Source organism: Xenopus laevis, chromosome 3L (assembly GCF_017654675.1).
Source record: "Xenopus laevis strain J_2021 chromosome 3L, Xenopus_laevis_v10.1, whole genome shotgun sequence".
Classification (NCBI taxonomy): domain Eukaryota; kingdom Metazoa; phylum Chordata; class Amphibia; order Anura; family Pipidae; genus Xenopus; species Xenopus laevis.
Genome location: NC_054375.1, coordinates 159,323,977 through 159,340,394, shown reverse-complemented (window position 1 = coordinate 159,340,394; position 16,418 = coordinate 159,323,977). Strand labels below are relative to the sequence as shown.

The 16,418-nt window shown below is 43.2% G+C and overlaps 1 protein-coding gene across 1 annotated transcript; it reads left to right on the top strand.

The window, feature by feature from the left end:
- The first annotated feature begins 4,048 nt into the window (after nt 1-4,048).
- LOC108711822 (acetylgalactosaminyl-O-glycosyl-glycoprotein beta-1,3-N-acetylglucosaminyltransferase) lies at nt 4,049-8,047 on the top strand. Its single transcript, XM_018253902.2, has 2 exons — nt 4,049-6,208; nt 7,369-8,047. Exons 1-2 carry the CDS (start codon nt 5,569-5,571, stop codon nt 7,818-7,820), a joined length of 1,092 nt encoding a protein of 363 aa, XP_018109391.2. The 5' UTR covers nt 4,049-5,568; the 3' UTR covers nt 7,821-8,047.
- Nucleotides 8,048-16,418: the final 8,371 nt, after the last annotated feature.

Below are 16,418 nucleotides of genomic sequence, written 5' to 3'. Positions count from 1 at the left end.
GAATAAAGCATCTGACCCTTCCTTGTACCTATCTAATGTATCAGCCTGTACCACTGATTCACTTCCCAGCTCTCCCTGTAACACCCCTTTCCCTCCTCTAATCTCATTGGCTCCCTCCTGTCTGCTGGGAGGAGCTACTGGTGAATAAAGCATCCGACCCTTCCTTGTACCTATCTAATGTATCAGCCTGTACCACTGATTCACTTCCCAGCTCTCCCTGTAACACCCCTTTCCCTCCTCTAATCTCATTGGCTCCCTCCAGTCTGCTGGGAGGAGCTACTGGTGAATAAAGCATCCGACCCTTCCTTATACCTATCTAATGTATCAGCCTGTACCCCTGATTCACTTCCCAGCTCTCCCTGTAACACCCCTTTCCCTCCTCTAATCTCATTGGCTCCCTCCTGTCTGCTGGGAGGAGCTACTGTGAATAAAGTATCAAAGAGTTTATTGTTTGGTATAGTTATCATATCACCCCTTATATATAGTGATCATATCCCCCTTAGATATTTATATATAGTGATCATATCCCCCTTATATATGTATATATAGTGATCATATCCCCCTTATATATTTATATATAGTGATCATATCCCCTTATATATTTATATATAGTGATCATATCCCCTTATATATTTATATATAGTGATCATATCCTCTTATATATTTATATATAGTGATCATAGCCCCTTATATATTTATACATAGTGATCATATCCCCTTATATATTTATATATAGTGATCATATCCCTTATATATTTATATATAGTGATCATATCCCCTTATATATTTATATATAGTGATCATATCCCCTTATATATTTATATATAGTGATCATATCCCCCTTATATATTTATATATAGTGATCATATCCCCCTTATATATTTATATATAGTGATCATATCCCTTATATATTTATATATAGTGATCATATCCCCTTATATATTTATATATAGTGATCATATCCCCTTATATATTTATATATAGTGATCATATCCCCTTATATATTTATATATAGTGATCATATCCCATTATATATTTATATATAGTGATCATATCCTCTTATATATTTATATATAGTGATCATAGCCCCTTATATATTTATATAGTGATCATATCCCCTTATATATTTATATATAGTGATCATATCCCTTATATATTTATATATAGTGATCATATCCCCTTATATATTTATATATAGTGATCATATCCCCATATATATTTATATATAGTGATCATATCCCCTTATATATTTATATATAGTGATCATATCCCCTTATATATTTATATATAGTGATCATATCCCCTTATATATTTATATATAGTGATCATATCCCCTTATATATTTATATATAGTGATCATATCCCCTTATATATTTATATATAGTGATCATATCCCCTTATATATTTATATATAGTGATCATATCCCCTTATATATTTATATATAGTTATCATATCCCCCTTAACTGTCTCTTCTCCAGTGTAACAATCCCAACTTGCCTTTCCCCATTACTGATCCCTTCCATTCTCTTTATCAGCTTAGTTGTTCTTCTGTGGACCCTCTCCAATTCAGGTACAATTCTGGTAGGATCTGCAGGACATATATACAGTGAAAGGTAAAATATCTGCTCACTTTATCCCCTTTATACTTCAGGGGCAATAGATAGAGAAGGGGGTTATAGTCGCACTATTCTGAGGCTGCAGAGCTGGGAGAGGACATTGGTTCCTCCCTCTCTGGCATTTAGGGCCCTCGTGTGGCTCAGACAATAAATAAAGGTCAGTTGCTCCTGTCGGGTGAGTTTCATGTGTCAGACACACCGGCCAGTTGTACCTGCTGCTCCGGGAGGATCTGGTGGATCTGACTCTCTAGCTCTTCCCTCTGCTCAAACACTCGCCCTGAGTCGCCCACGAGCTGTCTGTTCCCTTGGAGCTCTCTCTGTCTCTCTGCTGGTGAGTGTGAGTATGAGTATGAGTGTGTGTTGTACCTGTGAGTATGTGTGCATATATATATATATCTATGTGTGTGTGTGTGTTTAAAGGGGAACTATTCATTGAATGTATCTGGTTATAGAAAATAAAACTATAATACGATACTAAGGTACTTGAATTCTGGGCACTTATTTAGCCAGTGAGGAAGAAAGCTGATCCACTCTCCCCCCCCCAATCAGGTAAACAAAGTAAACTTTCAGATGGCGATTTAACTTTCTCTCCATCAGTCAATACACACACTCCTAAACACACTCACTATTGACAGTATTGGTCTAAACAACTGACAAATCTGGACTGTAAAGTAAAAAAAAAACCTTCAATCATAGAAATCACTAACCCCACCCCCGTTACATTTGTATCTCATTGTTTCCTCTCTGTCTCCTCTGCCTTTCCCTCCTGTACTACTGCAGCTTTTCTACAATCGATTGTGTCATGATTTACTATTTATATATGATTTATATCCAATAAATTACTCTCCCCATCCTCCCTCTTCTCTCCCCTTCTATATTTCTCCTCTCCCCCATTTGTCTCTCTACTCCCTAACCCCCTTTCCCTTCTCTCCTTCTGTCTCTCATCCCCTCTCCTTTCCTTTTCTCCCCCAACTGTTTGGCCTTACTCTCCCCCATCCTCCTCTTCTCTCTCCTTCTATATTTCTCCTCTCCCCCATTTGTCTCTCTACTCCCTAACCCCCTTTCCCTTCTCTCCTTCTGTCTCTCATCCCCTCTCCTTTCCTTTTCTCCCCCAACTGTTTGGCCTTACTCTCCCCCATCCTCCCTCTTCTCTCCCCTTCTATATTTCTCCTCTCCCCCATTTGTCTCTCTACTCCCTAACCCCCTTTCCCTTCTCTCCTTCTGTCTCTCATCCTCTCTCCTTTCCTTTTCTCCCCCCAACTGTTTGGCCTTACTCTCCCCCATCCTCCCTCTTCTCTCCCCTTCTATATTTCTCCTCTCCCCCACTTGTCTCTCTACCTGCTTTCCCTTCTCTCCTTCTGTCTCTCCTTTCCTTTTCTCCCCCAACTGTTTGGCCTTACTCTCCCCCATCCTCCCTCTTCTCTCCCCTTCTATATTTCTCCTCTCCCCCATTTGTCTCTCTACTCCCTAACCCCCTTTCCCTTCTCTCCTTCTGTCTCTCATCCCCTCTCCTTTCCTTTTCTCCCCCCAACTGTTTGGCCTTACTCTCCCCCATCCTCCCTCTTCTCTCCCCTTCTATATTTCTCCTCTCCCCCATTTGTCTCTCTACTCCCTAACCCCCTTTCCCTTCTCTCCTTCTGTCTCTCATCCCCTCTCCTTTCCTTTTCTCCCCCCAACTGTTTGGCCTTACTCTCCCCCATCCTCCCTCTTCTCTCCCCTTCTATATTTCTCCTCTCCCCCACTTGTCTCTCTACCTGCTTTCCCTTCTCTCCTTCTGTCTCTCCTTTCCTTTTCTCCCCAACTGTTTGGCCTTACTCTCCCCCATCCTCCCTCTTCTCTCCCCTTCTATATTTCTCTCTGGCAAATCAGTAATGAATTTACATTTTCTGACCCTACTGGTATTAGTGTGCCTGTAATATTGTTACTTTCTCCTCTGTTTGACTTTGTATATAACAAGTTTTTGGGATCAGTGCACCTCTCGGATGTGGTGGGAAGCAGTAATTACTAGTGACAGGTGCAATATAATTTAATACCAATATACAGAAGTGACATTAAAGATAAATATGAAGCAGGTGAGAATGAGGGAAGTTGCTGAACAAAAACATCTGCTTTAATTGCGCAATAAAAACGTTGTTGGGATCTGTTCCCCTTTAAAGTTGTCCCTTCTATCAGGATTTATACAAGTTGATAGGAAATGTGTTGTATCTGAGGTTACAAGATAAAATCACACATTTTAGGAAGTGTTTCAGCACCAACATGTGATTGTGAGAGATAAAGTTCCCTATTACTCTGTATTGGTGCAGAGACATGAGCTGTGTATGGGAGCAGAGTTTGTATCCTGGTCAATCCACTGTCACAGGCTGGTCAATACCAGAGGAGCTGAAGGATCTGTGCCGGGGATTGTGTGCCGGGGATTGTGTGCCGGGGATTGTGTGCCAGGAATTGTGTGCCGGGGATTGTGTGCCGGGGAGGGCAGGGTGAACCATTTACTTATGTCTTTACATCCGCCAGACTCTAATTAATGTGCCACCTGTGTATATAGTGGGAGAGCTCTGTCCCACCAATAGCAGAATGGTTTTGGGGATGGATATGTGGGGAGCGTGGAGTATAAGGGCCCATGTAGAAGAGTGTAGCCTGAAGGTTCCAACTCTTTACTGAAGTTGGGGAGCAGGGAGCCCATGAATTAGGTTTAGACCATGGATAGGAGGTGTGAGTTAGGGTGAGTAGTAAGATCAGTTTAGGGTGAGTAGGAAGAGCAGTTTAGGGTGAGTAGGAAGAGCAGTTTAGGGTGAGTAGGAAGAGCAGTTTAGGTTGAGTAGGAAGAGCAGTTTAGGGTGAGTAGGAAAAGCAGTTTAGGGTGAGTAGGAAGAACAGTTTAGGCTGAGTTGGAAGAGCAGTTTAGGGTGAGTAGGAAGAGCAGTTTAGGCTGAGTAGGAAGAGCATTTTACTGTGAATAGGAAGATCAGTTTAGGGTGAGTAGGAAGAGCAGTTTAGGGTGAGTAGGAAGAGCAGTTTAGGGTGAGTAGGAAGATCAGTTTAGGGTGAGTAGGAAGAGCAGTTTAGGGTGAGTAGGAAGAACAGTTTAGGGTGAGTAGGAAGAGCAGTTTAGCTTCAGTAGGAAGAGCAGTTTAGGGTGAGTAGGAAAAGCAGTTTAGGGTGAGTAGGAAGAGCAGTTTAGGCTGAGTTGGAAGAGCAGTTTAGGGTGAGTAGGAAGAGCAGTTTAGGGTGAGTAGGAAGAGCATTTTACTGTGAATAGGAAGATCAGTTTAGGGTGAGTAGGAAGAGCAGTTTAGGGTGAGTAGGAAGAGCAGTTTAGGGTGAGTAGGAAGATCAGTTTAGGGTGAGTAGGAAGAGCAGTTTAGGGTGAGTAGGAAGAGCAGTTTAGGTTCAGTAGGAAGAGCAGTTTAGGGTGAGTAGGAAGAGCAGTTTAGGGTGAGTAGGAAGAACAGTTTAGGGTGAGTAGGAAGAACAGTTTAGGGTGAGTAGGAAGAGCAGTTTAGGTTCAGTAGGAAGAGCAGTTTAGGGTGAGTAGGAAGAGCAGTTTAGGGTGAGTAGGAAGAGCAGTTTAGGCTGAGTAGGAAGAGCAGTTTAGGGTGAGTAGGAAGAGCAGTTTAGGGTGAGTAGGAAGATCAGTTTAGGGCGAGTAGGAAGAACAGTTTAGGGCGAGTAGGAAGATCAGTTTAGGGTGATTAGGAAGATCAGTTTAGGGTGAGTAGGAAGAACAGTTTAGGGTGAGTAGGAAGATAAGTTTAGGGTGAGTAGGAAGAGCAGTTTAGGGTGAGTAGGAAGAACAGTTTAGGGTGAGTAGGAAGATCAGTTTAGGGTGATTAGGAAGATCAGTTTAGGGGGAGTAGGAAGAGCAGTTTAGGGTGAGTAGGAAGAGCAGTTTAGGGTGAGTAGGAAGATCAGTTAGTGATAAAGTGAGGAGATCTAGTTGGGGCAGTTCCCCAGATGGGGTTGATGTACAGACCAATTAATTGCCCCACTCCTCTGTGTCTTCAGGTCACCATGAGATGCCACTTACGGACTACACTCCACATCACCTTCTACGTTCACCTGATAATTTTCATTTTGTTAGTAATTTGGGATCCTGGTAGGAAGAAACATTTGAATTCTCAATCTGAATTGGACTCCACAGTACCATTACGCGTGAGGGGGTCAGTGACCCTTTTTGATGGACTTTTCACTTACCAGCTCAACATCTCCCAGTTCCAGTCTGAGTTCCCTCACCTGCAGAACTACAACTGTTCCATCACCCTGGCACCATGGGGGGTGCAGCACATGAAGACATCTGAGAAGCTTCTTCTCTTGGCCATCAAATCCCACCCAGGCTCGGGGGGGAGGAGAGAAGCCCTGAGACGGACGTGGGCCAGAGAGAGGCTGATAAATGGCTACAGGGTCAAACATCTGTTCCTTTTGGCAAGTTCCCCGGTGCGTGGGCAGATGGAACTGGTAAAGGTGGAGAACCAGGCGTTTGGGGACATCCTACAGTGGGACTTTAATGAAGAACATCACAATTTGTCCCTGAAAGAGCGATGCCTCCTGGAGTGGCTCCATCATCAGCTCCATCGTGTGACATTTATATTCAAAGGTCAGTTCCACCATTGTGACTCCTCTACTTTTGTGTCATAAGCTCCTCCCTCACATCACCTGGTCCTCACCTAATTGGTGCTTTTACCTGCAGGAATCTCCTAAAACAAGACTCAGAAATAAGGCTTTTATTTGTATGGTAAATACACACAGGGACTTGTAAGAATCCTATTGGCTGGAGAAACAGACACCCTGTTGGGGGCGGTTTGAGCCTCTTTTTAATCTCAGTCCAGACCTGGATTTAGGTTTCACTTTAGATCTTCCCCATCATCAGTCTCTCCATCAAGAACCAACCCAGACCAGAATGTGAAATATCTGACCCATTACAGTGACATTATAACTTATATCCTCCCCCACCAATCACTCATTCCCCCTCTCTTGGTAGGGAATCCCATAACCTGACTGTCCTTACAGTAAAGAACCCCTTCCTATTCTGATGGTGAGATCTCCTTTCCTCCCCACCAATGAATCACTCATTCCCCCCTCTTGGTAGGGAATCCCATAACCTGACTGTCCTTACAGTGAAGAACCCCTTCCTATACTGATGGTGAGATCTCCTTTCCTCCCCACCAATGAATCACTCATTCCCCTCTCTTGGTAGGGAATCCCATAACCTGACTGTCCTTACAGTAAAGAACCCCTTCCTATTCTGATGATGAAATCTCCTTTCCTCCCCACCAATGAATCACTCATTCCCCCTCTCTTGGTAGGGAATCCCATAACCTGACTGCCCTTACAGTAAAGAATCCCTTCCTATGCTGATGGTGAGATCTCCTTTCCTCCCCACCAATGAATCACTCATTCCCCTCTCTTGGTAGGGAATCCCATAACCTGACTGCCCTTACAGTAAAGAACCCCTTCCTATTCTGATGGTGAGATCTCCTTTCCTCCCCACCAATGAATCACTCATTCCCCCTCTCTTGGGAGGGAAGAGTTGGTTTTCATTTTTTATTATTTGTAGATTTTGAGTTATTTAGCTTTTTATTCAGCAGCTCTCCAGTTTGTAATTGCAGCAATCTGGTTGCTAGGGTCCAAATTCCCCTAACAACCATGCACTGATTTAAGTGACTGGAATATGAATAGGAGAGGCCTGAATAGGAAAATGACTAATATAATCATCCTGTATTTCAGCCTTTTTACCTTATTTCTGTGTTTCCGCAGGGGATGATGATGAATATGTGAATCCTCAGGGATTGGTGCGCTACATTGGGGAACATGGCTCCTCCCCCTACGTGCTCCATGGGGCCCTGCAGCGCCACTCACTGGTAATGCGGCGGCATATTAAATATAAGGTGTCACATGCCTTGTTCCCCAATTCCAAATACCCCTTCTTCCTTTCTGGGGGGGGATTCCTGATCCCTGGGGGAGCAGTGTGGCCCCTCTATGTGGCGTCTCAGACTCTGCCTGTTTTCCCATTGGACGATGTCTACTGTGGATTCCTGGCACTGGCTGCCAATCTCTCCTACCGACATGAACCCCGATTTCATGTTTTCGGATTGAATTATGACGTCTGCCAGTTTCAGGGAGCCCTGGTGGTGCACAGGGTGGGGCCCGAGACCCTCGTGAAGATTTGGGAAGAGGTGCAACGTGCCACGTGCAGGGGGGCCCAGTGATAGGCGAGGGGTGGGGGAGTTTTTCAACTGACTCGTATGGACAAATTCATCATCATCTTTATCTGTATTGACATTAAGCAGGCAGGGGACCATGCGCCAGATGCACCACATTCCTTGTGTATTTGCCTCAATCACAGCACATACAGCAGGGATTTCATATGCCCCAGATGCACCTTATACAGACAGTCATACACAAATACAAAGCCAGGGTCAGGGCCCCAGATTTCATGTCCATGAGGGGGGGGGAGGGGCAGTGACCATGAAGGGCAGCAGCATTGGTCATAAGGGGGAGGGGCAGTGACTGTGAAGGGGTGGGCACTGACCAGGAGGGGGAGGGGCAGTGATTGTGAGGGGCATTGCCTGCAAGGGGGAGGGGCAGTGATTGTGAGGGGGAGGGGCAATGCCTGCAAGGGGGAGGGGCAGAGTTGTAATTTCTAAGGGGTGGGGGGGGGCAGGATTTGGTGAGTGTGGGAGTGGAAAGGGGCCGAGGTGGTAAAAGAGCAATTTATAAGATCAATTTATCAGCAGATATTTTACTGGTCAGACTAAAGTGTCAGTTATGTGACAAGTCCAGCCGTGGGGGCGGCTATAGATCTATAAACACAGCTTAGCCCTGTCCCCCCCAATCACATCCTCTGGCCCCCGCTGCCCCCTGCATGAAATCCGCTGAGATCCGCAGAATAAATATTTGTCGCTGTTGTGAGTCAAGTGCAGAAACACAATGAGGCAATAAATGAAGGTAACGAGGCCAATCATTGCTCATTTCTACTTCTCACCCAATAGCAGCAAAGTTCTTTATTGGCTCCTCTCCACTTGTGCCCAGGGGAACGGCTTATTGGAACAACATCCAATGAAAACAAATCAATTCTTTAATAAAATCGGGTACAAAACAGACACATAGAAATGTGCCCACCACAAAGCCCCCCGACATTTCTTCCCACCTTTCCCTCCAGCCATAGAACCAGTTCTGCCCCAATTTCCCTTAGTTTAACCCTTATTTCTCTGCAGCTCAGGTACTGATTGGTCCTTGGTATAGAGCAGGGATCCCCAACCCTTTGAACCCGTGAGCAACATTCAGCTGTTAAATGAGTTGGGGAGCAACACTAGCAAGAAAAAAGTTTTTTGGGGTGCCGCATAAGGGCTGTGATTGGCCATTTGGTATCCCCTATGTGGACTGTCAACCTACTTGAGGCTCTGTTTGGCAGAATATGGGGTTTTTATGCAACAACAACTTGCCTCTAAGTCAATAATTCAAAAATAAACACCTGCTTTGAGGACACTGAGAGCAACATCCAAGGGGTTGGAGAGTAACATGTTACTCACGAGCTACTGGTTGGGGGTCACTGGTCTAGAGACATTCAGTCCAGAACATCAGAGGGACCCGGGTTATTATCTCTCTATAATACACAAGAGCCATGAATATGTTGTAAATTATATCCTTATAAACGATGAGTTCTGATGTCATCAGTTATAAACGGTGAGTTCTGATGTCATCAGTTATAAACGGTGAGTTCTGATGTCATTTCTGTCACATGACTCACTGAAATTTGTGTATTATAATAAATAAAGTACCCCCAGTTGCAAAATATGAGGATATTAGAAGTTACCTCGCAGTTCCATGACCTGTATAAAAACACTCGGTAACTTATAATATCCTTATATATTACAAGAGGGGGTACTTTATTCACTATATATAGTCCAGGAGCAGCCTCTCATGTCCCTACTACACTGACTATGGAACAACAACCTTCAAAGCCAGTGATCCCCAACCAGTAGCTCGTGAGTAACATGTTGCCCCCCAACCCCTTGGATGTTGCTCCCAGTGGCCTCAAAGCAGGTGATTATTTTTGAATTCCAGACTTAGAGGCAAGTTTTAGTTGTATAAAAACCAGGTGCACTGCCAAACAGAGTCTCAATGTAGGTTGACAATCCACATAGGGGCTACTAAATGGCCAATCACAGCCCTTATTTGGCACCCCAAGAACATTACTCATGCTAGTGTTGCTCCCCAACTCCTTTCTCTTCTGAATGTTGCTCACGGGTTCAAAAGGTTGGGGATCCCTGTTCTAAGTAAAGGTCGGCAAACAAGTAGATCTTAACCCGATATGCCCATGTGGCCACCAGGCAGGGAGTTATTGGATTAATACGATCAACGGCTCCTTGGGCCAAACAATCAGAAAACAACAAAGGAATTTGGCACCGACAGGACAAGGACCGAATCAATTAGCCAATGTGGTTCCTGATGATGAAGATGAAGATGATGCCCAACCTATATCTCAGATCAATCGGGGAGACCCGTTGGCACACCCCCTACATGGGCAGATAAACTGCAGATCATTTGTGGCAACTAATTCAAGTATCTGTTGTGTAAAAACCTTACGTATGTGATAATAATATGAAGAAGATCATTTATACCTTATTAAATGAAACATCTTTAAACGTTCAAAGTTACATCGATGATATAGTGAATAAAGTACCCCCTCTTGTAAAATATAAGGATATTATTAGTTACCGAGGAGTTTCATGACCATATAAAAGTACGAGGCCGAAGGCTGAGTGTTTTTATACAGGTCATGGAACTCCGAGGTAACTTCTAATATCCTCATACTTTGCAACTAGGGATGTCGCGGACTGTTCGCCCGCGAACTAATTCGCGCGAACATCGACCGTTCGCGTCCGCCGAATGTTCGCGAACGTCGCGCGACGTTCGCCAATTTGGGTTCGCCTTAGCTGGCGCTTATTTTTGACCTCTCACCCCAGAGCAGCAGATACATGGCAGCCAATCAGGAAGCTCTCCCTCCTGGACCACCCCCACACCCCCTGGACCACTCCCCTTCCATATATAAACTGAAGCCCTGCAGCGTTTTTTCATTCTGCCTGTGTGTGCTTGGAAGAGCTAGTGTAGGGAGAGAGCTGTTAGTGATTTGAGGGACAGTTGATAGTAAGTTTGCTGGCTAGTAATCTACTTGATACTGCTCTGTATTGTAGGGACAGAACTCTGCAGGGATTTGAGGGACAGTGAGTTTAGGTTAGGTAGCTTTGCTGGCTAGTAATCTACCTTCTACTGCAGTGCTCTGTATGTAGCTGCTGTGGGCACTGCTGCTGATCTCTCATCTGCTGACTGCTGCCTGTAACCCAATAGTCCTTGTAAGGACTGCTTTTATTTTCTTTTTTGTTTTTTTACTTTGCTACTGTAAGAGCCCAGTGCTATTAGTCTAGCTGTGTTGGGGAGTGGGACTGGTGTGCTGCTCCTCCTAGTAGTTCACCACTACCAGCACCAACCAGAGTCAAAATTGTTACAAAGTATCTTATTTGCACCTGTTAGCTGTTCTAAGCTCTCTGCCAAAAGCCAATTAAGTTAGAAACTGTTTTTTTTCTGGCTGTTCAGTGCAGAGAAAAGAGGGACTTTCCAGTACAAAAGAGGGACAGGGGGTTGAGTGGTCAAAAGAGGGACAGTTGGGAGGTATGCAAGTGCCACCTAGCTGTGTGAGCTTTTTCACATTCTGTCTAAATAATAACAATAATAATTCTGTGTCGGTAAACATCACCTGAGTGATGTTTTTACAGCAGCAATAATATATTCCGTATCCACTACTGTATACGTTGCCCTTGCAGGCATTGTTTGCCCAGTCTTTAACCAAGTGCCACCTAGCTGTGTGAGCTTTTTCACATTCCGTGTCCAGAAACATCACCTGAGTGACGTAGTGTGATTTCTGCCCTTTACAGCACAAAACGCAGCGCTGTGTCAACAATGTATTTTTCAGATACATTTTTGCCCTTGATCCCCCTCTGGCATGCCACTGTCCAGGTCGTTGCACCCTTTAAACAACTTTAAAATCATTTTTCTGGCCAGAAATGTCTTTTCTAGCTTTTAAAATTCGCCTTCCCATTGAAGTCTATGGGGTTCGCGACGTTCGCGAACCGTTCGCATTTTTGACGCAAGTTCGCGAATATGTTCGCGAACATTTTTTCCGCCGTTCGCTACATCCCTATTTGCAACTGAGGGTACTTTATTTATTATAATACACAAATTTCAGTGAGTCATGTGACAGAAATGACATCAGAACTCACCGTTTATAACTGATGACATCAGAACTCACCGTTTATAACTGATGACATCAGAACTCACCGTTTATAAGGATATAATTTATGGCTTAAGATATTCATGGCTTTATGTGTATTAAAATATACGTGGGTGAGCGGGATTTGCATATTATTCAGATGTAGCCAAAGAGAACATATAATAAATTAAGTTATAAAACGGCTTTAAAACCTGATCCAAACAATTTAACAAAAACCACTGACGTCCAATAGTTCATTGAGGTCCTTCCGATATAAAGTTTTTTATGTTGAAAAATCCCAAAACTTTCCCTTTTACACAATGGGGCAGATTTATCAAAAGTTGAGGTGAATTTCCGAATTAAAAGAATTTGAATTTCGAGCTATTTTTATATAACTCAACTAAGGAATAGTCCAAATTCGATTCGAAAATTCAAATATCGAAATTGATCATGTACTGTCTCTTTAAAAATTCGACTTCGACCATTCGCCATCTAAAACCTGTTGAATTGCTGTTTTAGCCTATGGGGGGACCTCCTAGAACCTATTTGGAGTGAATTGGTGGACTTTGAAAAATCGAGATTTTTTGGGGGAAAACTTCAATTCGAATTTGATCGGATGCGCTATTACTTCAATTCGTATGATTCAATTTCAGCCAATGCAATCAAAAAACTTCGACTTCATTTTCAATTGGTCTTTTTGAATTCGAATTTTGACGTTTTTCTAATTCAAAATTCGACCCTTGATAAATATGCCCCAATGTGTTGAAACTTCGTGTCTCACCTAAACCACTATGACTGGTCTCTGGTCCTATTCATTTTATACCCCTATAATCCCCATTATGTGCCCTATTGATGGATTGGGCACCAGATATTTAGTACTTGCCAATCTTTGGGGCGTTCCATTAGACTTGTCTATAGGGACATTGTGCTACATCCAATATAGAACATTCTGCAGGAATTCTAATTCTTCATATCAAACGCCAGTCCTGTTTTATTATTTATTATGACATGTTCCAATGAAATTCCTTCATTTGATAGACTTGGAAGAGGGTCCCACATCCAAGCTGATACATTTCTCATATAAAAGAATTAAAGACCCCCTCAGTGGTGTTGGAATAAGAGACGGACTCTTTTGACAAAATGTTTTCACCACGCCCATTTTTGTGGCCACACCCCTCATTTTAAAACATTTGGCAGGTTATGAACGTTTGAACACATTTCTGTGGTTTTTATGTGTTATTACGTTTTTGTTAATGAAGGTGATTTACCCTTTAAGCTGTAAGTCTCGGTTTCCCAAGAGACCTGCTTATCTTAAATTGTTACAATTGTTTCTTTGCTTATCTTCAATTGTTACACTTGTTTCTTTGCTTATCTTCAATTGTTACACTTGTTTCTTTGCTTATCTTCAATTGTTACACCTGTTTCTTTGTTTATCTTAAATTGTTACACTTGTTTCTTTGCTTATCTTCAATTGTTACACTTGTTTCTTTGTTTATCTTAAATTGTTACACTTGTTTCTTTGCTTATCTTAAATTGTAACACTTGTTTCTTTGCTTATCTTAAATTGTTACAATTGTTTCTTTGCTCATCTTCAATTGTAACAGATGTATCCAAGTGCACCTGCCACATATGCTGGGCTCTCTGCCAAAAGCCAATTAAGTTAGAAACCTTGTATCTTTTTCTGGTTCTCACCAGAGCTGCTGAGGAATAAGGGTTAAACAAGCGGAATTGGAGCAGAACTGCCGTATTTCAATGAGGCAGTTGCAGTCTCTGTGAGTGGCTTTTACCCGATTTTATTAAAGAACGTTTTTATTAAACAGTTTAATACTAAGGGGCAGATTTATTAAGGGTCGAATTTCAAAGTAATGGGAGTTTTTTTTAGCTCTTTTTTAGAAATATATTCAAAAAATCAACGTTTTTTTCTGTGGGTGAATAGGGTTTATTCGATCATTCAAATCAAGTAAGATTGTATTCGATCGAATTCGAGTATTTTCAAGTCCACCAATTGACTCCAAATGGTTTCTAGGAGGTCCCCCATAGGCTAAAACAGCAATTCGTCAGGTTTTAGATGGTGAATAGTCTAATTCAAATTCTTAAAGGGGCAGTACATGATAAATTTCAATATTCAAATTTTCACTTTTTTTTTTTAAATTAAAATCGAATTTGGACACAAAAATAGCTCGAAATAGCTAGAATTGTAGCAGCACTTGAATGTTGTGTGGGGTTTAATGAACTGGTTTTCATTGTGATCCTTGACTGTATAATAAATAATATTCTGGCGACACATATGAGCAGATTTATCAAAAGTCAAATTTCGAATTGATGCAAGTTTTTTACTACTCTGATTTATTTGAATGTACTCACAACTGGAATCGGAGGTTCTATACGAAAAAATGTGAATGTCTAAAACTCAATTGAATGGGAACGATCCAAAAATTTGATTCATATTAGAATTGAATATGAACGAAACTCAAATAGACTTTTCCCTCCGAAAAAACCTCGAATATCAGGAAGACGATTAACATCTTCAAATGGATCAATGGAACCTCTGTGTAACAAAGTCCACTCACCCTGGTGGTCTAGTGGGGGGACGGCAGGGACACCCCCGTGCTGAACTGCTGCACCGCAGTCGCTGGTCTCTTAGGTCTCCTACTGGTTTTAAGGCAGGCGCGCTGGCGTGATCATGGCGTGATGACATCAGCAGGCCTTGGCGTGAAAATTCAAATGTATTTAAAGGTACATTTTCTTTTACACACTGCCCGTGATAGGAGTTTGTTTCTGGTGCTTTCTGAGCTAAACCTGGTTTGATCCTGTTTTGATTCCTGTTGTGACCCCTGCCTGGCTTTTGACTATTCTGACCTCTGGATCCTGACCTTTGCCTGATTACCAACTACTCCTTCTGCTTAACCCTCTGATTGACTTTCTGGTTTGACCTTTGCTGCCTGACTATGATTATTCTCTGCCTGCCCCAACCTGTTCTGACTACTCTATTGCCTAATGCCTTGTACTACGACTTTCTGCCCAAAGACTCTCACTAACAGTCGTGCCCCTCCAGAACATCTGGCCTTGTACCTCTCGTTTAAGTCCTGGTGGCATCCAAGTATCTGAGGGCTCGTCACGAAACCAAAGGTGATCACACTACTGGTGAAGCACGAGCCAAGACCAGGGAGCCTGGTGTTTGTTCTGGTGTTGGGTGCCGACCGTGACATTATAACGGGCCCAAGATGGATGAAGAAGGTTGCGCTGCTGCGGTCGCTGCTCCTTCCACCACTGATTCGCTACTCACCTCACTGTTACAGGGCCTGGAGGAACATGAGCAGAGACAAGACTACCTGATGTAGGGTTTCCACAATTTGACCCATCGACTGGATTCTTCTGTTCAGTCTCCAGTTCCAGTAGTCACCCCTTCTGTGGGTTCTCCTGCTTTGATGGGTAATGTATCTAAAACCCATGAACCCAAAATTGTCTTCCCAGACAAATTCAATGGGGACAGGTCTAAATTCTTTGTGTTCCAAGAGGCATGTAAATTATACCTCAGCTTTTTCCCCCACTCTTTCACTACTGGCGAAGAAAAAGTGAGGTTCGTAATGACCCTATTATAGAGTGATCCCCAAATTTGGGCTCTCAGATTGCCCCTCTCAGATCCTGCCCGTTTTTCCCTTGATACATTCTTTAAAACCATGGCTGTACTTTATGATGACCCGGATTGTGCATCTTCTGCCGACTCCGCGGTTTGTAAATTGCGCCAGGGGAAACAGGGTGCGGAGGTGTATTGCACCGAATTCCGCCGGTGGGCAGTGGAAACTGCGTGGAACGACATGGAGTTTCGCAGCCAGTTCCGTATTGGGCTTTCTGATTCAGTCAAAGACAATCTAGTTAACTACCCTCTATCTACTGATCTGGATGAGCTTGTGTCTCTTGCCATCCAAGTAGATAGAAGACCGAGGGAGAGAAGGGTGAGAAGGGAACTTTCTCTCATTTTGGGGTTACCAACGTTAAATCTTTTTTCCCAAATGTGGTTACCAATGTCAAACCTCCTAATCCCCCAGTGCCTTTACCTCAGGAGGAACCTATGCAACTGGGCATATCCCATATCTCAACTCCTGAGGAAAAGACTCGCAGTCGATCTTTGGGTCTTTGTATTTACTGTGGGGAAAAGGGTCATTTTATGAACCAATGTCCTAAGAGGCCGGGAAACTTCCAGGCCTAAATAGAGAAGCGGAGCTCCATTTGGGTGCAGAAGTTTCCTCTCCCCAATCTTCCTCTAGGATTTTGATACCGGTTAAGTTAACCTGGCCTACGGGCTCTGTCAAAGTGTCCGATTTTGTGGATTCAGGGGCGGAGGGGAATTTTTTGGATGCTGCCATCACGGCAAAATTTTGTGTTCCCCTAACATCTCTAAATCCTCCTATGAGGATATTAGCGGTTTAGACTGAGGTCTTATCTTTGTGCACCAATTACTTGCACTGTGAGGAACTAACCTTTTATATTATTGAGGGTGCTTCCTCTCCTCTAATCTTGGGGTTACCTTGGTTGC

Excerpts from the sequence above, each read along its gene's own strand:
- LOC108711822 (XM_018253902.2), top strand. The coding sequence starts at position 5,569 with ATGGGGTTGATGTACAGACCAATTAATTGCCCCACTCCTCTGTGTCTT. Across the intron at positions 6,209-7,368 it reads TGTGACATTTATATTCAAAG|GGGATGATGATGAATATGTG; the intron begins GTCAGTTCCACC and ends GTGTTTCCGCAG.